Source organism: Colletotrichum fructicola, assembly GCF_000319635.2.
Source record: "Colletotrichum fructicola Nara gc5 chromosome Unknown KSG_Nara_v1_contig03, whole genome shotgun sequence".
Lineage (NCBI taxonomy): Eukaryota > Fungi > Ascomycota > Sordariomycetes > Glomerellales > Glomerellaceae > Colletotrichum > Colletotrichum fructicola.
The window spans coordinates 4,173,812-4,189,591 of record NW_027094053.1 but is presented as its reverse complement, the minus strand read 5'-3'; the positions used below and the strand labels follow the sequence as shown (position 1 = coordinate 4,189,591).

Sequence of the window (15,780 nt, the reverse complement as noted above, 5' to 3'; positions counted from 1 at the left end):
TTGTAATTACCTAATCCAGCCGAATTTCATGAACAAGAAGGACATGGGATGACAATGAACCAAAAGACAAAGAACACACACGTGAAGAGAGGACAGGGACACCCGAGTTTGCCCATCAAACGGGAAAGAAACACCAATCATTCATCGCATCAAAACTCTATCTAGCAATGGCCCTTGCGTCCCCCCGTGTCGTCCTTGCAGAGAGACAGAAGAAACGAACCCGACTCCCGGACTCCGAAAAAGCTTCGTTGATTGATTCGGGTGCCCTTGCACACATGCAATGGCCTGCATCTTCCCGAAGACTGCCACCATCGCTGATTGGGCCACACACACACACCACGTACTATGCACCACCATAGGGTAATAAAGACACAGTAGTATCCGTAGAGAGAAACAAATATTGGAGATGTGTTGACTCAGCAACATTCTTCTGAAACATGGCAAGAATTTAACCTGCACATTGACTTGCGTGCCGGTTTGCGCGCGCATTCCCCACCCGCAGCAGCAAGGAACCATCCTGCATGTGCTTATTGTCTCATAAGCAAGGCCTCTCTCTGATATACCTATGCTACAGCGAGGGTTCGCGGACGTGAGGGCGCCGAAAAAAAGGTGAGGGCGACGACTCGTCTATATTATAAGAAACCTGCTGGGCAAGAGCAGGGAACCAGAAACATAGTGCGCGATATATGCAACAAAACAAGACAATTACTTTATTGCTTCAATGCAATCATTGGGTTTTCTCGTTTGAAAATGGTGGAGAGTATCCATCTGTTGGTGATCTTCATAAACGTCTGGGGCATCTCAGGGATGGCTGTTGGACGGCCAAGCCCGGCCTAACGTCACCGGTGGAAATGCACCAAAGTCAATGGCACACAAACTACCAGCAACTGGAGACATGTCACGTGCGAGCTAATCGGATGAATGTGTGGTTGCTCAACGTGAGCTTGTTATCATCATGTTTTTCATCAAGCCTCTTTCTCCAATCGCTATGATACAACACGGGTGTCCTTGAATCCTACAGCTGTCTTGCTAGCGTTGCATCCCCTCATGGGAGACTCTCCATCATTCGTGTTCCTCCTGAACGCGTCTTCCACTTCCAGGGAGCTGTCATCCAGGGAAGGAAGTTGTAACAGTATAAAGTCTACAAGCAAAGAAGAAGAAAAAAAACCACAAGCATACGCAAAAGGCAGACGCTTCCCAACACCCGTGACGCCCGTTTCATATCTCTAACATGTGACATTGTCCATCTCTGGCCACATCACTGTAGCCTGCTTTTTTTGCCTGACCAAAGACCCCTGGTTGCGCAGAGTCGAAAGAGAAGAGTGCAAGAAAGGAGGAAATAAAAGTTCGTCGACTAAAGGGAGTATTTGTGCGCAAAAAAGTCTTGGTCGCCAGAAGAAAGCAAGTGAAAATATTTGTGGCGGCAAAAGTAAGGCGATTAAGGCCTCGGATGAATCTTGATGCAAAAATCAAAAGGCCTTGACGGTCGTTGAGGAAACCGAAAACACCCTAAACTTTTCGGGCTCGTTTCGCGCTGTTGTTGACAGGGCTAACGAAGGTGACGTGCTTGTTCTCGTCCTTCTTCAGACGCATGGTGGTGCCGGAGCCGCTAGATCCCCGGTGGTGAAGAGGTCGACCCTCATGATCCTCATCGAGAGTGATCTCGGCCACATCAGACACCGACTCGGCATCCATGCGGTCGCTCACGCCAGAGTCTGAGCCATCATCTGAGTCGTCGTACTCGCCGTCGTCGCTGACGAGTGAAGGCGCGTTGTTGCTGACCATTGTGTTGGGGCTCAGGTCGACCATGTCGACGTCTTCGTCACCCATCATCATCAGTCGTGGCCCTTCGTCCTTGTCGGGACTGCTCATAGGCGGCGATGCGAAGCCCGAGTGAGTCGCCCTGCCCTTGTTGCTCGTCGGCCTTGTCGGCGCCGGGACGACAGGAGACATGACGGCTCTTGCTGGAACACGCATGGCAGTGGAAGGAACACGAACGGCTGACCCAGCGTCACCAGTTGGAGTGCTGAGACCACCCTCGACGTCTTCCGAATCCTCTCCTGGCGAAGAAACATCATCCAACGACATCTTCTCCTTAGCATCGCCAACGATTTCACGGAGGTTGCCGTTAAAGTTCCTGCTCTGCATGAGGCGCGAAAGGAAGGGGACATCAGCCGAACCGACGAAGTTCTCCCCGTTCTGAACGGCGGGTCTCGCGGACTCGGGGTTCGGAACAGTGGGGATGCTCGTCACACCAGGCAGCTTGCCATCACGGTACAGCTTGAGCGAATCTGCGATCCTTGAGCGCAAAGAAACGTAGGCTTGCTGAGTAGACATGTCGGACTGGGCAAACGGGTGAACAAGACCTGGAGCGACAGCGGGAGCTGGCGGCGGGGGCTTTTCCTCCCCAACGACGCCACCACCTTCGTTGACCTCGATCGGTTGGCCGCAGGACACGGCAGCCTCCTCATGGCTCTTGTAGTCTCTCCTGTGAGCGATGCGGCAATGGTTGATGAAACCCTGCGTGCTACTGAAGTTTTCTCGGTTGCAGTCCAAGCAGACGAGCTTCACGGTCTGGCCATCGGAGCGCTTCAGAACACAAGGCCCAGCCTTCTCCTTAGGTTGAGGGTAACCACTGGACAGCGACTGGAGCTTCTGTCCAGCCGCACCTCGAACCGGCCGGTTCTTGTTCGCGCTTGAGAGGTCAGACATGCTGTTTCTCGTCGTTCGTCCCTCAGCTGAGCCTCTGCTACGGGCAGTGTCAAGCACGGGATACCATTCAGGCTGCATGCCGTCAAACTTGGGATCAGGGATGAGCCACTTGGCGTAGTGTCGGGCGTAAGGACCATCGACGACTCCAAAAGGCGCCGCCCACTGAGGGACGGGCTCTCCCGGGCGATTCTGCAGAGAGGGACCCTTGCCACTGCTGATATCCAGCATCTGCGCCGGAGTGGGGCAGGTGGTAGGATAAGGAATCAAGTGGCATCGGCGAAGCTGCTCAAGGGCGACCTGGCATTTGGCCAGCTCTTGGTTGATTAGCCTCAGCTCGTTGTGCTTGAGCAAGATCTCCAGGCCAAACTGGTACTGGATCGCGTCGCACGCGTCTTCCATGTCGTTAGTCACCGCGGGAACAGGCTTGGACTCTGGTGCAGGCTCAGGCCCAGACACAGCCACAGGAGCAGGCGCAGGCGCCGATGGTGGCGTAGCCATATCGCAGGCATGAATGTCAGCGATGGGAGGGCTGCTGCTCTCCTGCTTTGCCCGCTTCACAGGCTGCTCACTGTTGGCGTTGATGAAGGTAACATTTGGCGCGCAAGAGGCGTCAACGCTGGAAAGTCGCCTCTTTTGAGGGCGCACCGGGCTTGAGACAGACGTCGTTGTTGCACCTGGATGCGGCAGGATGAACTGGTGCTTTTGCGCGAGCGACGGCATTGGATGGCTGACACCGACAGTCGTTTCGCTTCCCCGCTCTGATCCCCAGAACCGGAACATAGAGATTCTGTGAGTGAGAGAAGGATGAGACGAAAAAGTCGCGAGAGGGTGAGCAGGCGACCTTTAATGCAGTGTAAGGTGACGTGAGGTGAGGCGCAAGGCAACGACAGCCTGACGGGGGAGGTGAGGTGGCAGTGGCAGCGAGTGGCGGAAGAGCTAGGCAGCTGCGGCGACGTGATGCAGAGAAGCGGGTGCGCGCGAGGTGCAAGGAGGTGCAATGCGGGATGCGTTGGTGCTGAGCTGAGCAGAGCAGAGCTGGGGGTGTCGCTGACGTAAACCGTGTGTGATGAGCCGGCGTGAGCGAGATGCGGTGGGCGACAAGCAGGCGGGCGGGCGTGCGTGCGTCGAGCGAGGGGCGTGTGTTTGGTCGTTGGCCTTGCTTGGGTGGATGGGGCCAGAAAAGGGGTGGCAGGGGCGAGTGAGTGTGCGCGCGATGATGTGGTCGGGCGCTCCCCTCAGAGGCTGGGAAATGGGCAGGAGGAAAGCCGGGCACCGAGATGGGCGACAAGGCGATCAAAGGGATGGGATTGCTGCGACGGGTCGCGCAGCGAGGACAGCGACGCAGAATGATCGAGAACTAATGAAAGCCTCGATATCGCGCAGGAAAACGGAGAGAAAATGAATGCGCGAAGAGAGACGGACGAACAAAAGAAGGGCGACGCCTTTTCTGAGTGCTCTCTCTGTGTCGGGCGGACGGTGTTGTTTTCTGGGTTGAAATCGGGGGAGAGGAGGGTTGTTTGGGAGGAGGATGGGAGATGTTGGAGATGGAAATCGACAACAAGAAGGAGCAACAACAAGAATAAGGTGAAGCCGGCGGGGGGGAGCAGGAACCCAGGAGGTCTCGTCTCTGGCGCTCTGCGTTGCTCTTCTGGAAGGGCGGGCGACGTGCGCAGGTTTGGGTGGGAAATTGGCCTCTCTGGGGGGAGTGATTGCGAGTGCGGGTGGGCCGTGGATCCTGGGGGGCCAGAGTAAGGTAACTGCAGTGTACAGCGGGCAGGTACCAGAACCGACCGTCGATAACAGCACCTCAGCCAAAAGAGACGACGGGCACCGCGAAGAAAGAGGGCGGTGGGATGGGTGAGTGGATGGATGGACAGCAGCGACGGCCCAGGTGGACGGCGGCGGGACTGTGACGGTTGGATACCTGGTGGGCACACTTCCAGACTCCAGTGGGTGACTGCCCGGGTTCCAACTGCTGCGGTCCGCGGATTGGCACACTGGTTTGGTTGGCCTTGGCCTGTGGTGGTTTGTGTGTCGCTGATTGACTGCGCTCTGGCTCTGTTTCTGCACAAATTGTGGGTGCCAGAGCTGCTGCTGCTATTACGTTGGTGCTGTGGTCGGTGGTGCTTTCGCGCGGCGCAGTGGTTGTGGTTGATGGTGCAGATGGCACAGATGATGATGTGAGGGACCGACTGACTAGGAAAAGGCAATTTGTGAATTGAATGCAAGGGGGGGCATAAAATGGAGACGGGGGTGTGAGGTGTGGGTGGTGTGGATAAGGATTGTGCTGCGGCTGCTGCTTCTGATTGGCCCGCTGGGAGACAGCAGGAGGGAACGAGGGAATGCGCTTGTTTGGTCTGACCCAGAGACAGGACACCGCCGCCAGGGAAAAGAAGGCGAGGGAACCCAGGGAGGGGAAGCAACAACCAGGCAGGTGCAGCCCAGGAAAGCAGGGGTGGGGAACACGACAGGACGCTCCGGCCAGGACTGGCAAACAGGACAGGGCACCACAACGACAGGACACGACGCCAGGGAGCCAGACCCGATATCGACACAACCTAAAAGACACCCGGACAGTTCGATGTGAGCGTGAAAGAGTCAGGTCCTTCTTGATTGCCGCTCTGTTGCGAGAGAAAGGCCGATAGTGGACGTGTCAGAACGAGGGCGTGGATGCGCCGTATCCAGATGCTACACGACGCAAAGCAGAACGTCGGCAACGGCGAAGACAGCGACAGCGACAGCGACAGCGACAGCGGCAGCGCACTGAACTCGGAAAGGGTATCTGGGATCTAGAAAAAAGGAAAAAGAAAAAAAGTCAGAGGGGACCCTCAAAGACCCCGAGATGGGACGCACGCTGTTCCTCCCGGCTCCCGCTCTGTCTGTGTCTGCGTCCGTGTCTGGCCTGTCTGTCTTGAGTGTCTGATGGATGGATGATGAGACGGACGGGGGAACTCGGTCTGTAGCAACTCGCGGCCGGGTCGTTGGCTACGCTGCACTGCGTGTTTTATCGCCGCCCCGAAAATAGAACGGGACAGAGGGTGGGCGCCCAAGATACGGGACACAGCACAGCTGCTGTGGAGATTTATCTGAAGGGATCCCCCTTTTCTTCTGGTGATAGCGGACGGGGAAGATGGAAATGTGAGAAAGAGATTCACAGAGGAAATCCGGTGCGGAGGTGAGGGCGGATGAGCAAGGAAAACACTATGAAGCATCTGACGAAAAGACACGGCCCGCTCGTGCTCTCGCTCGTCTTTGCGCCATAAACAACAGGCCTTGCTGTCGATCTACCTTACTTCAATCATGTTTTGTTTGTAAAGGTTTCAACAAGTGTCTTATCGACAAACCTGACTAACATCCCTCACTGTGACTTTCACTTTCACTGCCCGTAAGTACTTTACCCAAGCCGACTTACCCAACCTGCTTAGGGCGGCAGTAAGGTTCCTTAGTGAGGAGGAGCCGGGAAAGCTCGTGGTGTGTTGCCATGTCTCTCTCCTTGACCTTGGGGTGTGGTAAACATAAAAAGTCAGAGAGCTAAGGAACCTAGAGGCGTGGGAATGAACCCGAATGCCTCCAGCTCCTGCTGTTAATCAGTCCCGTCCACCCCGCTAGGGTCGGGGCCTCCAGCGACTTCAACGCTAAAGCGACAGTGCGCGCGTCCACGCTTCTCCGGCCTGTCTGCTCCTGCCAACGACATCAGTGTGTTGCTTGCTTTATGTGAGGTGCGCTTCCCGCCGTCAATTCCATGGACCCGTGTTGTTGACATCCGCGAGAGGCAATGGCGTCGGCTGGCGCATTTTCCCCATCAATTCAACAAGACCCAAAATGACCTGACCGTCTTTCCTTTCTCTGACGAATGCAAACAACTAAAGAAATCCTTTATTTGTTGACGACAGTCTGTTGTTGTTCGCTCCCACCGCCACGTCCTTCTTCTCCACGTCCGACTTGGCGGACTCGCACCTCATTCGTCTGGATAGCGGCGCTGCCATTCCGGCTGGGCTTGAAGATGCGGTCTAAGGTAGTGTCGACGACAGAACAGACACCGACTTCCAAATACCCCATCAGCATCAGAGTTTCCCCAGCCAGCCGACATGAAGCCGCAGCCCAGCGATTTGGGAACCACCTGGGATGACATGAAAGCTGGACCCTTGAACAGCAAGGGACGGCCATGCTCTGCATTGCTTCTTATGCTTCCACTGCCGTTCTTCGCCGCCTTCTCCTCCTCGCTTCGCAATCGAGCCCGTCCGTCCTTCGAAGGCAACCTGACATCAAACACTCTGATCCTCCATAAGCCTCTGAGGCCTCGCATCTCGCAGTTCTTCGGGACGCCCTGCGACCCTGATGACGGCCGAGGCCACGCACGCGAGGACTGAGAGGACGGGTGGGTGGGTGCGACACGCGCTAAAACCATGGGTGGCCGCTTGAAATGCGCCACGCCACCCGACGTGCCCAGCTTTTGCCTTTTGCCATTTCTGGTTTCAGACCTGAAGATTGCTAGCGAGGTACAAGTCCCGCCAAGTGCCATTCGCTGAGATGCCCCAAGTTCTGTTCAATAAACCAATCCAATCGCCCCGGCATGCTGCGACCCTCCGCGGAAGCAACATCCAATAGCTCCGGCTCACCGGCCAAGGTCGCGACAGCTCAAGTACCCGCTTATTGCTGCACATCCCTGCCTTTAGCAGAGACGTCGATATCGCATCAGACCCCATCCCGGGAGCCGAATGGCGCCTTCTGGCTTTCCTGGGCGAAACGGATCGATGTGACCGCAGCTCTGCAGCTCGGCCGGCATGCTGCATCTCGGAAGCTTGGAATCTCGGGGAGACCCTCTTGGAATCTGTTAAATGACGAGACGATGTTTAGTTCATGATTCAGTCCGCGAGACAAACTTCTGTCGATGCGGGACGTTTTGCACCGCAACTACCCTTTTGACCTTCACGGCCAGCTCGGGTTTATCGAATGCCCATCCTGGGTCATCCCCATTCTCGGCATCTCGATGTCGGTTTCCTGGGGTCTGCGAGTGGCTGCAAGCGGTTACGCCCAAACTAGCGCCCAGCGAATCAAAACCATAGCGCATTGCAAGATGAGTCGTGCTTCTGCACAGGCCACATCAAACATGTGAAGTCGAAAAGCCACGACCCACAACGAATGGACGGCACCGCTCGTCTGGGTGAAGTCTTCCTGCTTCCGCGGGACGCTAAGCGTCCCCGACCACGGCAGAAAGCTCGTGTTCGAAGAGTAGATCAATAATTTATAGATCACGTGTTATATCACGAGATCTGCGTGGCACAGATTGTGACGTTCGACGTGATTTGGATGCTAGAAGAGAACCGAACGGTGCGCGGCATAGAATCGAAAGACTCGTTGCTGGAGGGAGTTTACAATGTGGTTTGACAACTTAGACGATTGGGATGGCTTATGTAAATGCCGAATCGATGTCGTTCGGCCGTCTGATCGGTTTTCGGCTCCGAATCTAGATGCCTGGTCAAAGCTTCTTATCCGATAAGATTGTGAGTTAGATTTCAGCCCGCCGCATATTTTCATTGCCATCAATCCTTCGCCGGACTGACACCGTCGACAAACCACATCGGACCCCGCGCAAACGTCGACGACGACGACGAAGCATTGAAGCCCGGACTTATCATGCTGGAAGATATCGATAATGCAGGACGGGCTTAAGGACACCGCCGCGGGTATTCGAGGCGACAAGAAGAGAAAACTGCCCATCATGGTCGAGTCGGAGGACCAGAAGAAGAAGAACAAGCCGTCTCCGGCCGGTCCTGGAACGCCCGCACCTCACGACGCCCTCCTTGCCGAGCTTAAAAACAAGTACGACATCTTGCCCGCCTTCACCATCTCCTCGACAAAGATTCACAAACGTGTGACCTGGTTGCTGCTGCACCTGCGCAAGAATGACGGGGACGCGAGGAAACGGGCGATGCTCCTGTACGCCAGGCCCGGCGAGGTGGGAAAGATGATCACCATCTCGGAGCAGGTGAAGCGCATCGTGGCGGAAGAGGACGGTGGTCGGTGGTACCAATACAACAAGATGTACGAGCTGCCGCCCAAGGCTGAGGTCGTGGAGGAGACTATGCTCGACGGCGGGGGAGCAGGCAACGACACGGACGACGACGACGACTTCGAGGTCATGGAGAGCCGGTTCGAGAAGGCGGTGATGCCGCAGCCAAAGAAAGGAACTCCGAAGTCACTCAGCATCTTCCTCTCCCTTGAGCCCATGCCTGAGCTGAAGGCCCAGGAGGGCGTCACGCAGCAAACCAACGAGACGTAAGGAGGTCAGGCAGCAGCCACCGACGCATAAATACACCAGGAACCAAAAGGCGGGAGATCAGGTGGCAGAAGAGGTTTCGACAGCGGTCGAGAGGCTGCTAGGAGCTGGGCGGCACCATGTACATCATTGCATCTTTGGGCGTTAGGACAGAGAAAAGGGACATTCACGGTTTGATACCCAAGTCAGAGGAATTGCAGACAGACGCAAGATACGAAAAAAGAGAATATTTTGCTAGATAATTACACAGCGCTGGAACGGACTGATGCACTCTCCTGGTACCTGTACTCCATGGTCACAATGCACCGTTTTTTACCTGTCTGCTCGCGCAGACTTTGACATCGTTCACTTTACGCGAGCAACACAGATGTTCCCTCAACTCCAAAGCAATCACACTCTTCGAGGTGCAGAAGCGAGCGCTCCAACGTCTGCTACCCTCCCGGCCTACATTGGCTCGTCGTAATCACCACTCACGCGACTCAGCAACAACACCCTGGGCCAGTCGATACGAAACAGCCCCCCTTTTGTTCTTCAACGTTTTGCTTTCCGCAACGGCTGATCGTACTTAGTGCTTCGACTCCTTGGAGGAGTAGGTTATGCGCAGGACGAAGTTGACGACGACGGCCAGCAGCAGGATGATGGCCAGGAAGGTGGGGCCGAAGCGGTCGTCGAAGCCCGCCTGGCCGCGCACGCGGATCGACTTGGCGCGCCAGTGATACGTCGCCAGGGCGTAGATCATGGTCAGCATCGCGACGCCGGTGAAGAGGAAGGCGCTGATGAAGGCGGGGCGGTCGCCAAAGTTGAGCATGCCGATGGCGAGGGCGCCGAGGATGACGGTGAAGTTGAGCCACGAGAGAAAGGTGCGCTCGTTGGCGAAGAAGACCTTGGGCTCGACGCGCGTCGGGAGGGCGATGCGCTTGCCTGGATCGAGGGCGGCGGTGGTTAGCTGGAGGTCACGACGATTGGGTCTTCCGCGGCGGTGGTATGCCCGAGAGGTAGGAATTGTGTTATAAGTGGACATACCCGGCGCAGTCTGGAGGAGAGGTTGGCTCGACATTTTGGAGGCTGTTTTGTTGCGTTTGCCTTCTCCTGACCGAGGATCTTCTGGCAGCGATGCGTATCGCGATCGTAAGAGGTGAAGTTGATTTTCGCGGCTCGACGTCGGCGAGGCTGGGCTGGTTTAGCGTGCGTTCGAGCTCGGACTCGGTATTGGATAACAACGGCTTTTGTCGCTTGTGTTCGAGGCGCCCCGTATTCGTGTGACGAAGAAAACAACGTCAATTGAGCCAAGCTTTTCGAGATTTCGTCTGAACCCAAGTACAAAGGTCTGTCGTTATCGGAGATTGAGAGTTCAATGAATAGAATGTGAAGGTTTAAGAAAAAGAGAAGAAAAGAGCAGAGACCTGTAACCTAACCGAACCGAGAGAAAGAACCCGCTTGAAAGCTTGTTCGATGCGACGGAGACGCAACGCAAGAACCACGGCCCCTCTTGCCTCCCTTAAAGCTCCATCGCAGAACCTGTGACGCTTGGCCTGCCACGGCTAGAGCTCTCCACCAGCCACAGCTACGAGCCATGGATCACTGCTGCAGAAACCACACGTGCGAACCTTGAAGGCGGTGATTGGTTCAGCCACAAGCAGGGGCTATCTGCAAGCTGCTCCCTGCATGATGACTAGATACTGTGGCTGCAAGAGACAGCACGTGACCCGTTGCCTCGCGCACCGGCCTGCGGCAGCTGCGCCAGACCGGACGGCCCGTGTTGCGACGCGAGGCGCTTGCATCGGGCTGCGCATCACAACACGGGACGCCTTAACTTTTTGTGGAGGAGCTTCATCTTTCGCCTTATTCCGCAACTGACAACACCACCGCATCCACATCTACACCGGTAAACACCGCACCACCAGACTGAAAAACTTGGCCGTCTCAAGCAACGCTGACATCGACACAAGTGACTCTCATCCATCACGAATTTCTTTCAAAAACCTCACCGATTTTCCGGAATCAACAAAACATCCGATCTTCAACATGTCTGCCGCTCCCACAACCGCCACTCCTGTACGTCGACTACCCCGCCGCATTGGCTTCCAATGTTGCATTTGGTCATTGTCACTGACTCTTTCCTTCTAGCCCGTCGCCTTCAACAGGCTCAAGCAGATCGCTACCGATGTAAGCATTCAAGCAGCGCAACGAGCGCCTGCCTTACCGCCACTTGGAAACAGCAACAGTCACTGACACGATAGTCAGGCTTGCCAATCAGCGATTGGTTCCGCAGAGTTCTACGACCATGCTAAGACCGAACAATGGAATAGCGCCATTATTGTAAGTTCTTTCCTCTTCCTGCGAAGCCCCTTTTCGGGGGGAGAAAGGATCACACAAACTAACCACCGTGGCATTAGTCCTCAGTTCTCAAGGCCGTCATCTCCGAGTCCACCCCTCAAGGCGGTTCCGCACCCGCTTACAAGTTCGCCTGTAACTCGACGATTGTCCAGCACCTCGTTCCTACCTCGTCCCTGAACAAGTCCAAGGGCACCACCGCCAACTCCGAGGAGCCGCACATCTCCACGAGCGCCGAGACTACCGGTACCGACGGCAAGCCTCACGTTGGACGCCGCGGCATGCACAGCGCCACTGGTGCCTACTGGGATGAAAAGAAGGACGGCATGTGGTCGTACAAGTACGACGGAGGTGAAGGCAAGGGGATGGATGTTGTCATCATGCTCATCTGGGTTGCTATCTAAGCGGTGAATGTTCAGAGTCGGCAAGCCTAGAAGAAGCGCAGGTCAGAGGCTCCAGGGCCAGAGACCGCAAAGGAGAAGGGCTCAGAGAGTGGTCCTGTGGCAAGCCGTCAACCTCTTCCCGCAAAGCAGGATCGTCCGCCCAGGGAAGACGGACTACGAGCATGCTCAAGAACAGGTCGCCCGTCTAACGATAGGGGTTGAATGCGGCCAGGAGGGATCATGCACGGTACATAAATTGAATGGCAAGCATGCCGGGAGGATGAAGTACGTCTGTTGGTAATGCATTTCGAAAAGTCGGTCATCGACGGCGAACGGAGGTCAATGTACGTCTATTCTATCGGATTTACAACAGCCGGAGTTTTGATGGTATACAAGAAACACGATAACATCATGAAGTTTTTTCTCTGTGCCTCATATCTCGTGATGTGTGATATTACTCGGTTGCTGTGCTGGATTGTTTATTTGTTGTGGTCTTCACCGCCCGACGAATGAGGCGCATTGAATAATCTCGGTGTGCCATCCCTGCACAAGCGGAAATGCCATATAAAATACGCCTTTCATTCCCCCATCTGAGCTATAAGATCTGGGCCATGCCAATATCAATTTCGCTGGGAGGGTAGCAGTTCACGTGCTACATGCGCTTAGAGCGGCTGACCAGATTTTGTTTCAATGAAATTGCTTAAAAACTTTATGGCATCAAAGTTCTGCAGCATAACGACCGATATCCTTCTGCAGCGTACTTCAGCGTGGCTTATTGTAAATGGCTGAAACCGCATGATGGACAACTGTAGTCCCTTACCTAGTTGAGATGGGTCCCACAGATTCAAGTCCCCCATTTGTTGTACTGCGTGCGGTATGTCATTGTGGCGACGTCAGTCCCCGTAACGCCCAAAAACCGCAGGACCCTGATGATCTTTTCTCAACCTCGCTCTCTCTCTCGATTCGCACACCCTCGATCTGACATCTTTGACATTTTTGCCAATCGGACTAGTTGGCGAAGAAGCGTCACTTTCCGGCTGGACAGCAGACCGTAAGCTCGATACGGATGGAACGTCGTCACGGCGGATGGGCGCGAGTCGCAAAGTAGCTTAGGGCCATCCCGCGGTTCGAGGCGCCATAGGCTTTGTGGTTGCAGTTACACTCCTCCAGCTGTTCAGGAAGACCCTGAGCGTTGGGACCGGATTGTTAGTGATGATGGTTAGTAAGAGCAATACGATATCCTGGTGCCGGTGCCGGCGCCGACACGGACGTCTTCCACACCCTCTTCGGAGAGAACGAAGAGCACCGACTCTCGAGATGGTTGTTGACAAAACCGACGCCGAAAAGTAATCGGCGCAGGACGTTGACTTGGTTGAACGGGATTATGCTCTCCGGTCAAGATTCAAGGCGCAAAAAGGCGGCATGTGTGTGCCACATTTGATGCCGAGCGCCGCCGGAACCCTCACAGCTGCAGGAAGCGGCAGTGAGGGGCGAGGTCAGATCATGAGGTTACGCACTTTTTCTTCGGTCCTGTACTGGCCTGATCGGTGTGCGCCGATGGAGGGAACGTGGCCTGGGAAGGATGCGCCAGATCAGATCAGCGAAACAGGCGGCGTTTCCACCATCCGTTCTGTATGCTTGGTTGGAGAAGGCAGCCCAGGGCAGAAGTTCGTCCACGTTTCTTCCAAGGTCAAGCTTCGTTGACTTGTGGTTCACGGCCGCCCGTTGGAAGCTCCTCCGGAGTTGGACCCTCTTTGCAGGGCCGGCGACGTGCCGTGGGGCATCGTCATATCGTGAACGGCTGTCGAGCCGAAGCGTGTGGAAAAGCTGGGGTAGGAGATTTCGTTGCGATTTTCCATAGCGGAGATCGGGGACTGGAGAATCCCTTGGATGAGACAGGCAGCGATAGGTCACGGATGGAATGGAAGAGAAGCGCCACCGCTTCTGTGGTCCCCCACACGTTGGGTGGTATTCACAGATGGTGCAGCTGTACGACCAGTGCATCACAGAGCATGACGCTGTCGATCCCGTGGAAGGCAGCGCCCTGTTTTCCGCCGTCTGGTGTTGCTATGCTCCAACGCCGTCCTCTGTCTATGGCACGCCAATGGGCGAATGTATGCTTGGTGCGGTGATATGATAGCTGAGAGCTGTGCAACGATGGCAGCCTTACTGGCATGTTTTTGGGGGTCATGAGACCATGTTTCCCAGGATGAGACCTGTCTTGCTTCCCCGCTTCACAACAACAGCGGCCTGGCTGGGTTGCTGAGCTCTGATTTGGTTCGGCTCTGCATGCCCGAGTTCATGATCTAGCCATTGGTGGTTGCAAGAATCATCATTCTCGACTGATACAGCGCCTTGAAAATCAGAGCTGCGTTGGGCGGTAACAGGAGATCAGATCAGTCGAGGGGCGCCAACCGGACGGCTGACAGACGGTGTGGCATCCCCTGTTGGGTTGAAATGGACGAAGGAAGGGAAGATGGGAGAATCTCTGGTCTTTGCTGCAATTAGACTCTGGTGGAAGTCTGCGGGCCGCCGTTGGCAACCGTGTGGGGGTTGATGCTTCTATCGCATCGATAACGGTGTTTCCATGCGTTGTAGCTGCGTGCCATTGATGTCTGGCCAGTTCCAGAACACCAAGCAGACGACACAAGACCTATCACAGCATGCCAGGCCTCAAACCACCCTGTCGTGTCGCGCATCTCACCCGCCAGGCGCTACTTGGTCGGTAGAAAAGAAAGCTGGTTTGAGGGGGAAACGAGGGGTGATGGAGGGCATGATCTGAAAACAGAGAGTCGATTCGTCGACGGACAGGCGTGGCTTGCGTCGATATCAGTTGTGTCGAGTTGAGGTGGTGAGAAAGTCGCATGTCTCTCGTTCTTCCGACGCGCCGAGCGTTGTTCTCGGATCTGTCGATTCGCAGAGTTGGTGCTGCGGAACTGCCCTACAGCACGTTGCTTGCTCTGCTTCGTCGGTGACCGCCATCAGTTGGTACACCCTCACCTTCCTGTCTACGAGACCCTATGACGAAAGTAGCCGGCCAAGTACCGGTACCTCTCGAGGTTTGCGCCGTCGCTGAGAATCCGTCCGTTCGCCGTCACCTCGTACCTCAGCGGCGTACCTTACCTCACCCATGGGTGGACTTGTGGAGGACAGAGGCAAGTCAAAGACCCTCCAGCAGGCCCTGTCTGCGTGTCTGCGCAAGCTGAGTGGCTCGAGGGGCGATTTGGTCGGTTACAGAGCTGGAGTCCGGTGTCAGCTATCTCCATCTTCTCCAGTGTTTTTCTGCGAGGATTGTCGACATTATTGCTCAATGTGTTATTGGACGTTATGCTCCATGATTCGCGTGAGGATGCCAATGACCGAATTCCCCATTTTTTGTGCTGCCATGAGATGAAGGGGCCAGTCACCGAGGGAAACAGAGAAAAAAGACGTCCGGAAGAGTGCTGCAGCTGCAAAAGAGCAGTGGGAGGCGAGGGCCCCCAGGCCGGGAATACCTAGCGCCAGCTTCAGCCAAATGTCCAGCAATAGTAGTCGTGCCTCGCGCTACCCGCTAGGTTATCAGGGGAGGCACTGGAAGGCGCTGGGCCGAGGGGGCCACTTTACTGCCGTACTTGGCAACTATGGCGTAGTGCCTGCAGCTCGCAGCGTTGCCAGTGACACTCTGGACCCCCAATCCCCACCGCTAATATGGCCTACCATTGCTCGCTGGTGCCCTGCTTGCGCTCTCTTGGCCTGACTAGTCCCCAGCAGCGCATCCTTTTCCCTCGCGGCCATGTCCCGGTACCTGTGACTTCACGCTCTTCCTTTCGCGCGCCGGTCGGTCAAAGGTCCAGTCCAGTCTTTGCTCCATCACACCACCACCACCGCTACCGCGACCGCACACCCTCTTTTCCTCCCAGGGCTTCCCGTCTCTTCTTCTTCCTTAAAAGAACACACAATTGATCAGCACCCGACTTTGCCTCTTCAGGGTCCTGTCACTCTGCCTTTGACGTACCCTTAAATATCTAACGAACCTCGCCCGGCCCCGTCTTCAACGGTTCATACGCAACTCATGAACTTGCTATTGAGGCA

General features: G+C 55.6%; 4 protein-coding genes across 4 annotated transcripts; 2 read left to right on the top strand and 2 right to left on the bottom strand.

Moving 5' to 3' along the window:
- Window positions 1–1,509: 1,509 nt before the first annotated feature.
- Window positions 1,510–3,432, bottom strand: CGGC5_v006000 (uncharacterized protein; the record flags this gene model as incomplete). The annotated part of the gene is made up of 1 exon (XM_032033565.1): window positions 1,510–3,432. The coding sequence occupies one exon, from the start codon at window positions 3,430–3,432 to the stop codon at window positions 1,510–1,512; it is 1,923 nt and encodes a 640-aa protein (XP_031887314.1).
- Window positions 3,433–8,368: 4,936 nt separating this feature from the next.
- Window positions 8,369–8,995, top strand: CGGC5_v005999 (uncharacterized protein; the record flags this gene model as incomplete). The annotated part of the gene is made up of 1 exon (XM_032033563.1): window positions 8,369–8,995. The coding sequence occupies one exon, from the start codon at window positions 8,369–8,371 to the stop codon at window positions 8,993–8,995; it is 627 nt and encodes a 208-aa protein (XP_031887316.1).
- Window positions 8,996–9,557: 562 nt separating this feature from the next.
- nrf1 (Vacuolar transporter chaperone 1) lies at window positions 9,558–10,049 on the bottom strand (the record flags this gene model as incomplete). The annotated part of the gene is made up of 2 exons (XM_066151640.1): window positions 9,558–9,913; window positions 10,016–10,049. The coding sequence occupies 2 exons, from the start codon at window positions 10,047–10,049 to the stop codon at window positions 9,558–9,560; spliced, it is 390 nt and encodes a 129-aa protein (XP_066008995.1).
- Window positions 10,050–10,565: 516 nt separating this feature from the next.
- Window positions 10,566–11,730, top strand: CGGC5_v005997 (uncharacterized protein; the record flags this gene model as incomplete). Its single annotated transcript, XM_066151639.1, has 6 exons — window positions 10,566–10,591; window positions 10,818–10,877; window positions 10,942–11,047; window positions 11,120–11,158; window positions 11,237–11,311; window positions 11,389–11,730. 6 exons carry the CDS (start codon window positions 10,566–10,568, stop codon window positions 11,728–11,730), a joined length of 648 nt encoding a protein of 215 aa, XP_066008996.1.
- Window positions 11,731–15,780: the final 4,050 nt, after the last annotated feature.